A 15,366-nucleotide genomic window follows, 5' to 3' on the forward strand; every position below is an offset into this window, starting at 1 on the left:
TTCCTCTTTCACTCCTCCCTCACTTCCATCCAGTACACAAAAGCTCATAAATAATAAAAAATGAGTCACAATCACATGTCGCGCTCAAATACAAACTCTGCAAAAGATCAAAAGATTTTTAGCTACTTTAATCGAAAACCTATGCAATCGACATTGGCGCAACAACAACAAACACCATCAACTCCACAAGCACAACCAACACCTATAACAACATCTTCGCGATTCCCTGCTCCAGTTCGACCTGGAACCTACAATAATCAACCATCGTCAGCAACAACAGCCTCGACAGCTATTGATTTAACAGAAAGCGATGAAGACGATTTACTAATTATCGAAAATGAAACCAAAACATTCGATCGGGGCATTCGTGTTGCTGATTCAACTACAACAAGTGCGAGTGGTTTTGGTAGTCAGGGCATACAGACGCAAGAATTGTCCAGTAATTCTAAATACAAAAATACGCCAACATACAACTATGAACAGCAACGAAAACCTGTATTCTCGAGCCTTGATTCTCAACAAGCAACAACAGCAGCAGCAGCAGAGGAATTCCATCCAGTGACAAAGCAACGTGTTGTTCCTGTAGAACGCAAGATAGTGACACCGTCCGGAATGTCCTTAACGGATCGACCCACGACAACCTCATCATATACGTTACAAGGAGCTGGTATGGTATCTGCTCAAAGACCTTTGGCATCGCGTTGGAAACAGACGGTTAGCACAAACCAACCATCATACGCGACCAGTTATACCCCGCCATCATCAACATCTACCACATCATCATCCATGAAACGCTCTTATAGCTCTACTATTGCATCGGCATCTGATTCTTTCTCCTCCTCCAATAACAATTATCCTTCTATCTCATCATCGTCATCATCATCATCGTCTTCATCGACCTTTGCTGCCAACAAACGCCAACTCCCAACAACGTACTTTACCTCATCATCTGCTGCTTTGTCATCACTCAGCGGAACCCCGTCACGTGCAGGCATCACGAAAGGATTCAAATCGATATCTACATCACGGAAAAGCTTTGGCAATAACAACGGCAACAAATCATTCCGAGGAGGATCTTCATCATTTGGTGGCGGCAGCGGTAATATGAAGAAGAATAATTCGTATCGACCGCCACTCTCTTCAGAACAACAAAAAATCTTTGACATTGTCGTACAAGAACGCCACAGTATCTTTTTCACGGGTTCAGCTGGCACTGGCAAATCTGTATTATTGAGAGGTAATAACCATATAAATGGCATCTGTTTTTTCTATTTGTTAATCAAAGTAACATATGCATTTTTGTAGCCATCATTGACGCACTGAAAGACAAGCACCCGGACGGTGTTGCTATCACGGCCCCTACGGGTATTGCAGCATGCAATATCAGTGGTAGTACGATCCATAGCTTCGCAGGAATTGGTCTTGGTCAAGATCCGGTTGGAAAATTGATTGAAAAAGTGAAGCACAACAGCAAAGCCAATGATCGGTGGAAAAGAACCAAAGTTTTGATCATTGACGAAAGTAAGTGACTCTTCCTCTTTTTAGGCTTTTTGTAGCAGTTCAAGGAAACCAGGCCTTAACCATTGTATATAGTTTCCATGGTCGATGCCGAGTTGTTTGATAAAATTGAAATGATTGCTCGTTTTCTCAAGGGGATCAATAAGCCTTTTGGTGGTATACAGGTAACATATATCATCTACAAAGTTTCTGTTTACGGATTGAAAAGAATGCGTTCTGATCTAACTAATGTTGTTGCTATGTAGCTTATCGTTACCGGTGACTTTTTCCAATTGCCGCCTGTGAATAGATTTGGTATCCAACGATTTGCATTTGATTCTAAGGCCTGGTCAACTGTCATCAAGAAGAACTTCATGCTGAAACAAGTGTTCCGTCAAAAAGACTCGGGTATGTTTGATATTAATGCAAAAGTGACATGTAAAAAATTAGAGCTTACTGACAATATATGTATAACTTGCAGAATTTGTCGAGATATTGAACGAAATGCGTTTGGGTCGCTTATCCGCTAAAGCTATCCAAAAGTTCAAGTCACTTTCGCGGGTTCCGGAAACACATAGCATGATTGAACCAACTGAGCTGTACGTTTCCATTCGCCTCGTACTCAACTTCAACATGATTGATGTGCTTGTAATATTCACAATCTGTATTTATGCATGTAGATTTCCTCTCCGCGATCAAGTCGACAAATCCAACAATGCACGACTCGACAGTTTGCCCGGAAAGTTGAACACATACAACGCGCATGACACTGGCGATAAAGCCAAGGTGGAAGGCTGCATTGCTCCTGTGCAGGTCCAACTCAAGGTGAATGCACAGGTCATGCTGCTCAAGAACATGGATCAGAACCTCGTGAATGGATCGCTGGGTATTGTGGTCGGATTTGCGGGCGATAAGGGTTACTCCAACGCAAGTGAAATCAGATCGCGCATGGCTCCTTCGCGGTTCCAAGGAGGAGCTGAAAATGAGATTGATATAGATCTTATAATGAAGAATCAATATCCTATTGTCCAGTTCACGGATGGACGAGAAGTTTTGATTGAAAGTGAAACTTGGAGCATCGAGCTACCAGGTAACAAAGATACAACTACTTGTGTAAAATCATGTGGGCTTTCGGATATACTGATTACAAAAAAAATTTAGGTGGTGAGATAGTTGCTTCGAGAACTCAAGTGCCTCTCATGCTGGCATGGGCCATGAGTATTCACAAGTCTCAGGGCCAAACACTGGACAGTGTTCGTGTGGATTTGGGCAAGGTTTTTGAAAAGGGCCAAGCATACGTCGCATTATCCCGAGCCACTTCACTCAACTCTCTTCAGATCTTGAACTTTAATGAAGCCAAAGTGCAAGCTCATGACCGTGTCGCAGAATTCTATCGATCGTTAGCGACTGTGTAAACAACAATTGTACACCACAAATAAAAAACACACACTCTACATAAGCGTCTCTTCATACCTACTTGATACAAAAAGGAGAACGGGCTTTAATGCACTAGTTTAGCGGAGAGAGGAAAAGTTCTTTTTATTAGTATCATTACGTAGTATTTTAACAACTATACAAATAGGTTTTTTATTATGATGATGGATGCTTTATACGGGTGAGCATGCTTTGCCAAGCAGCTAGCTTTTGTCTTTCAAGAATCAGTTGGCTTTTGGCGTAGTCGCGGATGGAAGTTATCATGTCATTCGCAGTTTGGGGCTTATAACGTTTTTCAAGATCTTCGTCATAGTGACTATCAACACGCTCGTAGCGCTGCAATGCGTCATGCTCAACGAGTCGAGCCTACCATACGCAAAACAAATAAGATGAGTTACCAGCTGGACACATCTTTCACCTGTACAGATATTCCCCTGCCCCCTCGGCCTCCAACCCTCAAATGGAAGAATAGTGCTACTTACGTATTCCAGCTCAGCAATAGCGTCATTTGCTTGATCACGATCTATGTTGGACGAAGATTTGAGCCGTTCGACGTTGCGCAGACTTGACTCTGTCCGCTTCCGACTTGCAAAATAGTCCGAGAGTGCCGACAACCGTCGCGTCATGATCCCTTGTGCGTTCATTGCGTTTTTGATTTGATAGTCTACTTCTTCCCCTAATGTTTCATTCAACGAAATTTCCTAGTAAAACCGAAAGGGCAGAAAAGAAAGTGTCATCGGTCACAGATCCCCATCTATTGACATAAACACACAAAATAGGTAGAAACTTTAAATTTACCTGCAATAGCTCAATGCTGTGTACCTGTTGACAGGCTTTGACGATATACTTATAAATGCTACGTGCAGAGTTTAACAAAAGAGGCGGGTTAGAACAGATATAGACGCGATAACTGTATGCAGCAAAGCAACGTCGAGTACATACACAAAGAGTTCTGGATGTCGCTCCATACCACCATATGTTATCCACATTGAAGCCAATTCCATCCATGCTTGTGCGCTGCCTAGAGTAGTACAGGGAAAAAAAAGTTTAAACACCCTTTCTCACTCTTTCTTCCTTGCATTTTCCAGGTTCAGCAACAACAACCACAACAGCTTCCATCATCCTTCTAGTCTCTCGGTCTGAGATTCCATTTTTTTCTAACCTTTTTGCTCACGGGCTACTCGAGATAAACAAGGCTGCAAGTGACCAAGGTAAAGGCGAAATGCATCGATCTGTTCACTGAGTAGCCAAAATTCGGGTTCAAGATCCTCGTTGCGTATCGTAGCACTATGTCGTCGTTTGGATTTTGATGTCTTTTTCTTGTTCAACTGTGGTCGGAACTTTTTTTTTTCATGTGAGGTACTTTATAGTTTAGTACAACAATAACAACAAAACCCTGTTTTTTAAACTCTTGGACTTCGCGCTTGGCCTGAATCGAGTATGATCATGGGCTTCAGCGGAGCCCTAGGAAGAACACATTTCTCGTAGTTACCACCACCACCACCACCACTTGTGTTGAGAGACAGAGAAAGATAGGAGAAGCTTACCTACCCCGACATCACTCTCGACAAACTCACGTAATCCTTCACTTTGCTGGATCCTTTCATGGCTTGCTATTCGATCGAGCCAATGTTGTATTTTGATATCGGGATTAGGTAATCCATTCTGTCGCCGCCCATCATGATCATGATCATCGTCCTCGTCGTCGTCGTAGTTGTTGTTATTTTCGTTGCCACTGACAAGTTCGACCCACCAATGCCGACTAAGCATCCGTTTTTGTTTGTCATACTTTGCTCTCGGGCAGATGGGAAGAACGGGTATATACACGTCGTCAAGTGTTGCAGTCAGGTGGCCGTAAAGTTTCTCGAGTTCGCTGTAATATCGAGGAATACGTCGTTGTTTATGTCTATACTTGACAAGCGTTGTCTTTTGAAAACATAAGGAAATACTCTCTTTTTTAATGACTTTTGAGTGGGGGTGGAAATCACTTACAAGAGCCTGTATCCAAAAGACCGGATCTGTGCGATTGTAATCGACAGTAGTGATCTGGAGGTACAATTGAGGGAATGGTTGATGGCTTGTAGTGGTGGTAGTGGTAGTAGTTAACTCATCTTGGTGCCAGCCCTCGAGTGACATGGTGTAACTTCTTCTTCGTCTTTCCCTTCTCACACTTCTTTCCGTTTTACTGCTCTTCTACTGATCGAGTGGAAAAACGATTGAGTCGAAACGGGCAGAGAACCTCTCTCAGGGGTTTCCGTGTGTGTGTGTGTGTTACAAGAGATTAAGAGAAAGAGAGAGAGAGAGGAAGAGGGAAACGAGTTATATAAAGAAAAGAAAAAGAAGAAAAAGAACAAAGGAGAAGAAAATAAAAACACCAGAATGGGTTTCTTTAACTACACTCTTTCTACTTCACCTCTGCTCAGGTGGTGAGTGGGTGAGTGGGTGGAACCAACTGGCATTGTTTTCCGGAAAAGAATCGATTGTACGACCATGACGAGAAGAACTTGTACACATGTACGCACAGCATCGTAATCTTAAATAAACAATTGTGCTGTGTGTATGTATGTGACGACAACACATATTAATTGTATCGGAACATTGATACCACGGACTAAGGGTATGTGTATTTCTGTATGTGTTGAGGCAGTGTAAAGGAAATAGGATCGCGTTTATATTTACTATAAAGAAGATTGGGGGACAACGAGGAAGAAGTGCAAGTCTTGAAGGTGTTTGTAAGTCTGCTACACAAGGTCTCCTTCTTTTTCCAATCCACACACGCCATAGTCCAGCACTTCAAATGAAGTGATATTATCCCTAGGAAGACCAACACATTTAGTTTCTCATTTGTACAGTCTTTCTTGTCACTGATAGTAAAAGAGAATTCTACCTGTGTACTGCTGCGACGCACCGACGACGATCAAACGCCACACGCCACACTCCATTCACCCCTGTGATGAGATCCCGGACATGTCTTCCAGTCTTGATATCCCACATTTTCAATCCACCTTCAGAGCCAGAGATGACCTTCGTCTCGTCATGATGGAAACATGTAATCGCTCCCCGATGTCCACTGAGCACATGCTGGCACCCACCATTATCCGGTGACCACACCCGTAGTGATGAATCTGCCGCTGCTGATACGAGATAGCTAGGTGTCAAGCCGAGTAAGCCGACCAAGATTGAATGGCCCTCGAGCACCTTGAGACAGTGGCCATGCTCCATGTCCCATATCCGTACTGTGCTGTCCATACTTCCACTCATGCATCGCTGGCGCTCTGGATCAATGACGACGGTGTATACTTTCTGACCATGGCCTGCCATCCGATGGAGTAACACACCTTCCTCTACGTTCCATACGCACACCGAACAGTCGTAACTACCGCTTACAAGCCGGTTTCCGTGTGCTGCTAGCGCGCGTACCGAATGATGGTGGCCCGCAAGCGTATGCATAAACCATGGATTAACACCCACGCCATTGAATGGCTCGTCACGATCGAGGTTTGGTAGTCGCCATACACGTAAGGTTGAGTCGCGTGAGCCAGTTACGATTAATGGGACGCTGGGCTCCATCCTGCCGTTGACGAGTGTGGGTATGATGATTTGCAGACATCGAACGGTGGATGTATGGCCGAGAAAGACATGCGTGCACACGCCTTGCCGGATATCCCATACGCGTACACTACGATCTGTGGAACCGCTAACCAGCGTATTCCGGTAATACTGCAGTGCCCACACACCGCCTTCGTGACCTTGTAGTGAATGGTACCGCTGTCCTGTAGCAATGTCATAGATATTGATCAGACAATCGTCTGCACCTGAAATAATCTTGTCGCCATCGACAATTTCCAGACACGTGACTACGTGGCCCGGATGACCCTCGAAACTTATTCGTTCTGCGCGTCCATGCTTCCAGTTCTGGCGTATGGTGAAACGCCGACGGTATATATCCTTGTAAGGGTGATTCGGTGCCTTTAACTTGCCCTTTCGATTAAAAGTTTCGTTGATACCGCCGTCGATATCCATCCTGCTCGTGCTACTACTGGTGCTTCTGCTGCTGCTGCTTCTGCTGCCGCTGTTGTTGCTGTGGCCAGTACCATGATGCTGACGATGCATATCGTAGTTACTGGAATTGCTATTATTGTTATTATCGCTGCCATTTATAGCGTTGGTACTGTACTGATTGATACCAGCACCATACCAAGCTTGTCGCCACTGAACACCACCTTGATGGAGATGAGGTACACAATCAGCTACTAGCTCTTTATCAATATCATCATCATCATCCTCTTCTTCTTCTCCCTCGCCATCTTCTGCCGTATCCATATCCGAATGTTCCAACATTGACGCAGTGGATAGCGTAGCCGAAACAGTTTCTTCATCTTCTTCTTCCTCCTCGTTTTCATCACCCAGGGTATCTTGATCTTCTTCATTGTCATCCTGCCAAGGGTCATTATACTCGGCGCTTTCCTTGTCCAATAACCACTTCCAAGTCCCCATATCCGAATCAATGATCGACCGCCATTTGTGACTGACACATGCAGCACGACAGAGTGATACAACATCCAAGTAACTTATCACGTGAAGCGCCAATTCAAGCGGAAGCGATGCAAGGAAATCTCGCTTAAGCGCGGGAACAATAATGGAATTGACAAACTGCAGTGTGTTGGTGGACGAGCGTTTGAGAAGCTGGAACAACATGTATGATTGTAGGTCAGGTGGAAGCGTGCCATATGCGTGGACCATACTCGGTAATTGATGCAATGTGTCGGCAATGTTGGAATCAAGGTCAATGTCATAATCTTCTAAAGATATCGATGTTGCTGTTGCTGCTGTCGCTGGTACGGCCGCTACTGCTGCCGCTGCTGCAGCAGCTGATGCAGCTGATGATAATGATGATAATGCTAATGCTAATGTAGGTGTTGCAGTGGATGAAGATCCTGTTGCTGCCGTTGTTGCTGTGCCGATGACTGCATCGTCATCGTCATTTAAATTTACTGGATAAGACGGTGATGGTATGGCGTACTTATCAATGTATGCTTCAGATTGTCCTTGTCTCGTTGTTGTTGCTGTAGAAATGGTGTGATTTGGTGGTAAGAACGTTTCAAGCCGTGCTCGTTTTTTGTTATAAATAGCATTTGATGATGAAGACGTAGAAGATGATGCGCTGTTACTCGAAACGGATCCGCGTCGCTTGTTGGCTAGAAGATACTCATGATGCTGATGCTATTAAGCAATAGAAAATAAACCGCTCCATCGTTCAGGACTAGAAGAAACTTTTGTGGATCTTTGCCCTTTTTCTTTTTTGGTTGCATGTTTGTTTTCCTCACATGGTTCCTCCTCATATCCAACACCACGATCATCTTTTCCCGCCCTCGTTTCAGTTGTATCATGGCTTCAATTACCTTATCCATTCGACCGATGGCTCGTGTGCTATATACTCTATAGGGTCTAAGACTGGGAGGCGTTACTGCGTCGGACAGTGGGTATGCTGTTGGGTTGTTGCTGTTGTTATGGTTGTAGTGACGGTGACGATTGCGTGGAATAGTAGAGCGATCGAGATGATGAGATGCAGAGTTGTTATTAGAAGAGGACGAGGTCAATAGTAGCGGTGAAGGTTCCACGAGAATTTGGACAGTGGTTGGTGCTGATGATGATGACGAAGGGGTTGATGATGCTGGAAAAGAGTTATTATTGCACGTGGTGTTGACTGATAATGGAGGATGAGACGGATTAACCTGAGATGGAGTTGTCGTTGCTGATGTAGAATGCATTATGGTATGAGTGGTGGTACTGCTGGTAGTAGTACCGGGTGTCGTAGGCGGTAACATTGCTTGTCAAATGATAAGGAGGAGGGGCGAGTGGTTGTTGTTTGTGGAATCGTGTATTAGAGTGTTAGAAGTAGAATTTGGCCACCCGCAATGAAAGTGGAGGCATGGCTTTGAAAGTAAGCCATCATATGAATTTGGATCAAAATTGGGTCACCTTAGTGATATTGAGCTATGTCAAATGAATTTAAGCTAATCTTAATAAATATGAATATGACCCACATGAAACACAACGTCAAAATACTCTTGCGCATACCGATCTATACTATGTATAAGACCGTAGTGTGTTCAATTTTCAGTAAATGCCAGCTTTCAACCACTGTATTTTGATTAGCCACATCAAGGAACTTGCCAATCATTTTTTTTTCACTATAACCATTATTATATATGAAGCAGGACAATCTTTTGCGATTGACTTGTCAGCTTGTCGATGTTATATTTAAATTAAAAAAAAGTATTTTATAAATTATACTTTGATAGTAAAAATGTAAAATTGAAGGGGTGCGTCATGAGTAAGATGATGATGGCTATTATCGTGCCAATGATGAGGGTATGAAATGGCAGCAGTAATCAATATTGTATAGAATCTCGCATAGTTTGGGCCATATGCGAGTCCAATATGCTGGTGACGGTGTTGTTTTGGAGGTTTCTTTGGTAGTTTGTTTAATACAAAAGATGAGGTCGATAGTGATTGAGGTTGGTACATACTTCGAGTACACGATGAACATCAAACCAATGCATAAGGTGGGTCGTGGTGGTGCGAGTGCCATTATGCTGACACCAGCAAAGAACTCGTCTTCCAGAACGGAATCTGATGTGCCATCGGACAACTCGACTGCATTCCCGTGTTGTCATGAGTAGCCAAAGCATTGGGTAAATACGACATGTTAACGACAGGAGTCGAGGGAGTAGTAAATATGCCTTGTTCTCATTGATATTGTCTCGTAGATCGGTTATCATCTTCTTCATGTGTGAGATAATCATGAACGATTAACATAGAAAATTGGACGGTTAAATATTATAATTTGATATATAGAACAGGTGGGATAAGCATCAAGTTTATACCTTGTGCATACAATATCAATCATTGTATTTGCTTACACTAAATCCTTTGCTTATAACTCCATTTGCCCATCTTGAAAAAAGACTATTGCTTGATGTAGAGGCTATAATCAATGCTTGCTTGTATTCAGTTTCGGCAATAGACCTATATTCATGTGAGTATTGGCCCCTCAAAAGGAGTTCAGGAAGGCTGTTGTCTGCTGTAAAGTTATCTTGTAACCATTCGTGACAATCCCTATTCATTTGGTTGCGAGAAAAGAAGCGCCAAGCTAAAGTAAGTAATGATACTTTCTACTAATATGCAAAGGAAAAAAAGGCTCGAAAAACAATTACCACTTAAAGGTGATGGCGTTGTAACTCATTGTCACTGCCTTAGTTAGTAGTCGTGAAGAATGAAAAGGCTCGGCTACTAATATATGTGTAGTTGGTGGAGAAAAGAAAGAAGATGCTCACCACAAAGCTTGTTGCTTCGCAATAAGCACCGTCATTGAATAGAGAGCGTTACTATGGGTGCAGCAAGAGGAGGGTCACTTATCACCATGAAAAGCCGCGTCCCAAGGTGAACTTTGGTTTCTGATCCAATAAGATATAACTCATTTAAATTACATGTCAAGTTATGCAGCCGACATCATTTACTGTTATATGGTGAAACCATACCATCGACTTCGCTTACTGTTACACATAGAGTGTTATTATTAATTTACGAGCCTTCTTCACCTTCACGTGTAAAGAGAGACAGGGTGTCAATTGTAAACATAAACAACACCTCAGGGACTACGATTCCCCAACTCAAAAGAAGAAAAGTGAGGTAAAGCTCATTTTATCTTACTGCTGCTTGATGCGTGACGCGTAAAGAAAACAACTCTATTGTGGTGTATAACTATCCAAGCATTTATCGTGAACGATGCGATGATACGTGCTTTATTTATTTATTGTTTTCATAGTACTGCGACATTTTTATACTAGTTTTTTTTTACCTGTGGGCTACATAGCAAGTACAGTCGACCCCCGTTAATGTCAACCCTCAGGGTACCAGCAAAAGTGTTGACCATATCAAAGGTTGACGACCACTGGGGGTAGAAAATTGGCAAAATCTTTAACTGCTAAATTTTGAAAGGGTACCAGTGAATCGGGTGGTGCTATTGGGGGTTGACGTTATCGGGTTGACGTTAATGGGGGTTGACTGTAGTGGAGCTCGACAACAACAAAGAAATTTGTGACCTACGCTCTGCCATTCCAATCCACTTTGGAATGGTTTCAAAAAGAATTTTGCTCCTAGAGTGAAAGTTGGATATAGAGGGTAATCTCTTTTTGGTACATGTCTTTTTTAATATTTTTAGACGTCGAAATACCATTTATAAGTAACGTGTCGTGTAATGAATATCAACGAAATAAGCAATAAGAGTGATAGTAATATATGAGTCAGAAGATGAGTTCGCATATATAACAGCAACTGATGTGGCAATGATTGAAAGGACGCCTAGTTTAAACTTAGTAGTTCTTTGTAGAATTGAGCAATTGACAAAAATGTACCAAACTAAGGATAACGTGAAAAAGCAACAGGCAGGTCACCGGACCAAGGTAACCTAAAAACACCAGTTTCTATTGTGGAAGACTGAATGCACCGGCGCCAATTGGGCATGTGGTCGCTTCCTTGCGGTACAGGATGATGTGAAATATGTCTGTAATATGATGGGGTGCTATAACTGAAAAAACCATTGGGCGCAAAAGGTTATGCTAGTGAAAAGAGAATAGTATGTGTGGTGGACGGGGGAGATAAAAGAAGAGAAGAGAGTTATACAACACACGATAGACGTGAAGTACAAATATGAGAGTTACTGTCTTTGTGCTCTTGGTGTAAGCAGCCAGTGGAGGAGGTTTTAATGCAGCTTCTGGAGCTGGTACGTCATCGTCGTCATAGGTGTTTCCAGGAGGACGTAACCGGTCTATCTCCCTGAGGGCATGAATTAGCGCAGGCCAGGCTATGCCACAAGATATCCTGTGTCAAAACGAGGGAGACTATCCATGATGTGATCTATCGTCAGGCTGTTGATAGGTAGCGCTGGTATCATGCCGAATGCTTCAGTGAGCTCCCTCAGTTTAAGTTGTAGCAGAGGGCAGCTAGCAAAGTGTTCACATTTGGCTTCCGTTACCCCACAGCGACAATCTTTAAGTGGATATGATGGAAGCCAATGCATACGTCACTTGACAAGGCGGTGGCCATCCCGAGAGTAAGCAGCCAGATAGAGGATGGGCTTAACTATGCGTGTGTATCGCATGCAGCTGATCATTTTGTATTTAATCGTCTCGCTTTTCCTTGGTCGTCTGCTTAATAGGGTCGCTTATGGAACCGCTTCCATATTTTAGCTTATTTAATAGTCGAGATTCTTGTATTGTGCGAGGTCAGATTTTTTCCATTGCTTGTCGCGGTCTTTGTTACATAAGAGCGTCAGTTCAACTGCGCGGACCATAGTCGTGACCGGGAGCTCGCAAAGTCGGCTTGCAAACTTGAGTTCGAGTACACGTGTGCGCAGTTGCACTGATGGTATGTATATCGGCCAGGACCAAAGGGACGATCGTCTGAAACTGTGTCTTGATACTACGGTTTAGTGCCATTTTTATGCAACCTTTCTGCGCATTGTGTAACTCCTCCATCTGCTTGGACGACAATGTTGTAATGCCAAGGCCGTACTCCAGCACTGGGCGGATAAAGGTACGGTATGCGCGCAACGCTATCCAGAGACCGATGCCATACTGGTGGATGCCTAAGTGCCGTAATATACCATGTTGCCTGTCGCTTTTGCGGTGCGCTGGTTTATTAGGAGATCAGCATTGATACAGTACCAACATAATTGAAGGGTATCCCTAGATATTGATATTGCTGTACTTTTGGTATCGCCGTGTTGTAAAGCTGGGAGGATTTTGGTGCTGTTGGTATTGTTGTTGTTGACGGACGCTCGATTATGGCACCATTTTCAGGGTGCCAACGGTATCCGAGGTCAAGTGAATGTTGCTCGGCAACATGAAGCAGCTGCATCACTATCGTCTGGTGATCCCAGCACGGCAACATCATCAGCATAAAGCAGAGCTGACATAATAAGGCGGTGTGTGTCTGGACGGTGCTTATCAGGTGGCCTTCCCCCCCCTGTTTACAGCTGCTTTGAATTGCTTCCTCAGTTTCACCTGTTAACGGGGAGGATCTGAGCAGTAACGGCCTGTGGCATCGAGTAAAGAACGTTACATATTATCCGTCGCCGTGGGATTGGGATTTTCTTTAGAAACTATGTCAGCATGAATGATGATTATGATATATGCACGTTTTTAATTGCATACAGCATCAGGAACCAGCAACATGAAGTGTGCTTTTTGATCATCAAAGAAAGTCGTCCGAACTTATCACCACTTTTGAGAATTACTTTACAAGCGCTCGGGATTGATGATTTGAAGACACCAACTGTACGGATAAAGGACATACAAGTAAATGCCAGTTCAACAGCTGGGTCAACGATCATTATGAGAGAATAGCTCGGATGAAACCAATATCTAGAAGCGAAACGACATGCTGTCTTAAAACATTATGGTTTTTCAAAGATGGACTGGTTGCCTTCCTCTAAGCACATCGTTGACTCTCAACGTAAACGGGCTTTTCGGTCATGTCTTGTAATCGAAACTGGGATGAACTTGCCGTTTAAGTCATGTTCACTATATACCTTTATTGGAGAAAAAACAGCGTCGACTTAAGCCAGATATGGACTGACTGATTTCTATTGTGTCTTTCTATCCTTATATCCCTGACGTGTATGCATGATACAACATACTTGTGATCAACCATATCAACACAGAAAAAGACCCGTATTGACTTAATCCTGAGAGCAGAACTCAACAATTGAATAAATCTATTCCTATTATGTTATTCGTGTTGAAAATGTACAAGATTTATTGGCTTTTGTGAATTAATTTATTGCTTATGATTCTTTGGCATTTTCTTCTTGTCATCCAAATTATCCAAATCTGTCTGGGTATAGTAGTGAGGTGCAACTAATAGGATATGCATTCAAATGAGTATACAGGTAGAAAAAAACCAGCTCCCAGCACACTTTCACAAAAAAAAAGATTCATACAATACTTTACCTTCTAATAACCAGTTTGGTTGGATCTCCATCACTTGACGCATATACTCTTTGCTTGTCAACACCAATTCATAATAAACAACCCATCTTGGTTTCTTTTCGAGCATACTGCTACTCGGGTGGACGTGTACAGTTTGATTCTGCTTAATGGTACGATATGATTCGCCAGAACGGTTCAGGCGGGCACCGTTAAAGAAAAAGCCGGAGGTGACAGCTTTTTGTATCGGTGTAATATCTGCTGGATTCGGGTTGCTAATGAGTGGGACCTCGACACGGTCGAGCAGCTGGACAAGCTGATCACGGACATTACGGACTCGTTCTAGTGTTCGATGCTGAATAAAGTTCTCGTAACACCATTGTATAGAATAATCGGTCTCAACCCACTGGGTCCAAATGTTGAGTAAAGTTAGATGATCGCCACCAAGTGCCACTAGGTTCTGGTGTGCTGTGTCAGCCAGCAGCTTCTTGTCCTTGGGTCGATACAATAATGAGCTCTGTTCAGAAAGCATAGCACAGATTGAAACGACCTCTTCAGTACAGCCATACTTTTCGGAAGCAACAATGGCTTTGGATAAGGTAGGATCCATAGGAAATTCGGCCATACGTCGACCTAGCTTGGTCAGCTGTCCTTGATCGTTGAATGCACCGAGTGCATAAAGTTGACTACATGCGCGAATCACAGTATCTTCTTGAGGAGGATCCAAAAAGTCAAAGTTCAATAGATCGTTCACACCCAGACTCTGTAATACAAGGTTGATATTAGTATAAGTATACCTCGTATGAATCTATACTATCCCTTAAAGATCTACCTTTAGCAACAAAATGACGTTGGAAAGGTTGACACGCTGAATTTCCGGTTGGGTATTTTCATCCATTTCGTTGTAAAATGCCCATTGGGTATAAAGACGGAAGCACTTGCCAGGACCTGTTCTTCCAGCACGACCAGCACGTTGTGTCGCAGAAGCGCGGGAGCACGGTGTCACCGTTAATGCCTCCATACCCGTTCGAGGGTTGAATGATTTTTGCTTGCCGTATCCTGGATCAATGACAAACGATACACCGTCCACAGTGATGGATGTTTCTGCGATATTGGTGGCTAAAATGACTTTTCGTGCACCTTCTGGTGTAGGCTCGAAGATCCTGGACTGCATGTCGGATGGAAGGTTGGCATAGATCGGACAGATAATAAGCTCGGCGATCTTGCTGCCCAGAGCTTTACATGCTTGATTGAGACCCTCGTGCGCGGCTTCAATTTCATCTTGACCCTAATATCAACCAACCATCAGTTAAAGATACGATTTCAAATATACACTAGAGCAAAGACGAAGAGACTTACTGTTAAAAAAACAAGAATATCGCCTCGACCTTGAGTAACATGGATCGTCAGAACTTGTGTGATAGCAGCACGTAAATAGTTT

General features: G+C 43.3%; 4 protein-coding genes across 4 annotated transcripts; all 4 read right to left on the bottom strand.

The window, feature by feature from the left end:
• Positions 1 to 2,998: 2,998 nt before the first annotated feature.
• Positions 2,999 to 5,405, bottom strand: BDB00DRAFT_813514 (uncharacterized protein). The gene is made up of 7 exons (XM_053122769.1): positions 4,924 to 5,405; positions 4,483 to 4,857; positions 4,094 to 4,271; positions 3,874 to 3,952; positions 3,730 to 3,787; positions 3,414 to 3,632; positions 2,999 to 3,297 (listed from the first exon to the last, which is right to left on the bottom strand). Exons 1-7 carry the CDS (start codon positions 5,065 to 5,067, stop codon positions 3,088 to 3,090), a joined length of 1,263 nt encoding a protein of 420 aa, XP_052981750.1. The 5' UTR covers positions 5,068 to 5,405; the 3' UTR covers positions 2,999 to 3,087.
• A 319-nt stretch (positions 5,406 to 5,724) lies between these two features.
• Positions 5,725 to 8,964, bottom strand: BDB00DRAFT_813523 (WD40-repeat-containing domain protein). Its single transcript, XM_053122770.1, has 2 exons — positions 8,334 to 8,964; positions 5,725 to 8,154 (listed from the first exon to the last, which is right to left on the bottom strand). Exons 1-2 carry the CDS (start codon positions 8,757 to 8,759, stop codon positions 5,815 to 5,817), a joined length of 2,766 nt encoding a protein of 921 aa, XP_052981751.1. The 5' UTR covers positions 8,760 to 8,964; the 3' UTR covers positions 5,725 to 5,814.
• Positions 8,965 to 9,234: 270 nt separating this feature from the next.
• On the bottom strand, positions 9,235 to 9,484 carry BDB00DRAFT_898879 (uncharacterized protein; the record flags this gene model as incomplete). The annotated part of the gene is made up of 1 exon (XM_053128538.1): positions 9,235 to 9,484. A coding segment is annotated over exon 1 (228 nt), but the record flags the coding sequence as incomplete, so codon positions are not given.
• Positions 9,485 to 13,720: 4,236 nt separating this feature from the next.
• Positions 13,721 to 15,262, bottom strand: BDB00DRAFT_235431 (P-loop containing nucleoside triphosphate hydrolase protein). Its single transcript, XM_053116589.1, has 2 exons — positions 14,758 to 15,262; positions 13,721 to 14,688 (listed from the first exon to the last, which is right to left on the bottom strand). Exons 1-2 carry the CDS (start codon positions 15,097 to 15,099, stop codon positions 13,918 to 13,920), a joined length of 1,113 nt encoding a protein of 370 aa, XP_052981753.1. The 5' UTR covers positions 15,100 to 15,262; the 3' UTR covers positions 13,721 to 13,917.
• Between the last annotated feature and the right edge of the window lie 104 nt (positions 15,263 to 15,366).

This window comes from Zychaea mexicana (genome assembly GCF_025766255.1).
Source record: "Zychaea mexicana strain RSA 1403 chromosome Unknown BDB00scaffold_20, whole genome shotgun sequence".
Taxonomy (NCBI): Eukaryota; Fungi; Mucoromycota; class Mucoromycetes; order Mucorales; family Lichtheimiaceae; genus Zychaea; species Zychaea mexicana.

What these genes read in the sequence shown, in the direction of transcription:
- BDB00DRAFT_813514 (XM_053122769.1), bottom strand. Translation starts at nt 5,067, where the DNA reads ATGTCACTCGAGGGCTGGCACCAAGATGAGTTAACTACTACCACTACC. An exon ending in TCTTTTGGATACAGGCTCTT is followed by an intron (nt 4,858 to 4,923) that starts GTAAGTGATTTC and finishes TGTTTTCAAAAG; the next exon opens with ACAACGCTTGTCAAGTATAG. An exon ending in CTATTGCTGAGCTGGAATAC is followed by an intron (nt 3,298 to 3,413) that starts GTAAGTAGCACT and finishes TGCGTATGGTAG; the next exon opens with GCTCGACTCGTTGAGCATGA.
- BDB00DRAFT_813523 (XM_053122770.1), bottom strand. Translation starts at nt 8,759, where the DNA reads ATGTTACCGCCTACGACACCCGGTACTACTACCAGCAGTACCACCACT. An exon ending in CCATCGGTCGAATGGATAAG is followed by an intron (nt 8,155 to 8,333) that starts GTAATTGAAGCC and finishes ATTGCTTAATAG; the next exon opens with CATCAGCATCATGAGTATCT.
- BDB00DRAFT_235431 (XM_053116589.1), bottom strand. Translation starts at nt 15,099, where the DNA reads ATGCAGTCCAGGATCTTCGAGCCTACACCAGAAGGTGCACGAAAAGTC. An exon ending in ACGTCATTTTGTTGCTAAAG is followed by an intron (nt 14,689 to 14,757) that starts GTAGATCTTTAA and finishes CTTGTATTACAG; the next exon opens with AGTCTGGGTGTGAACGATCT.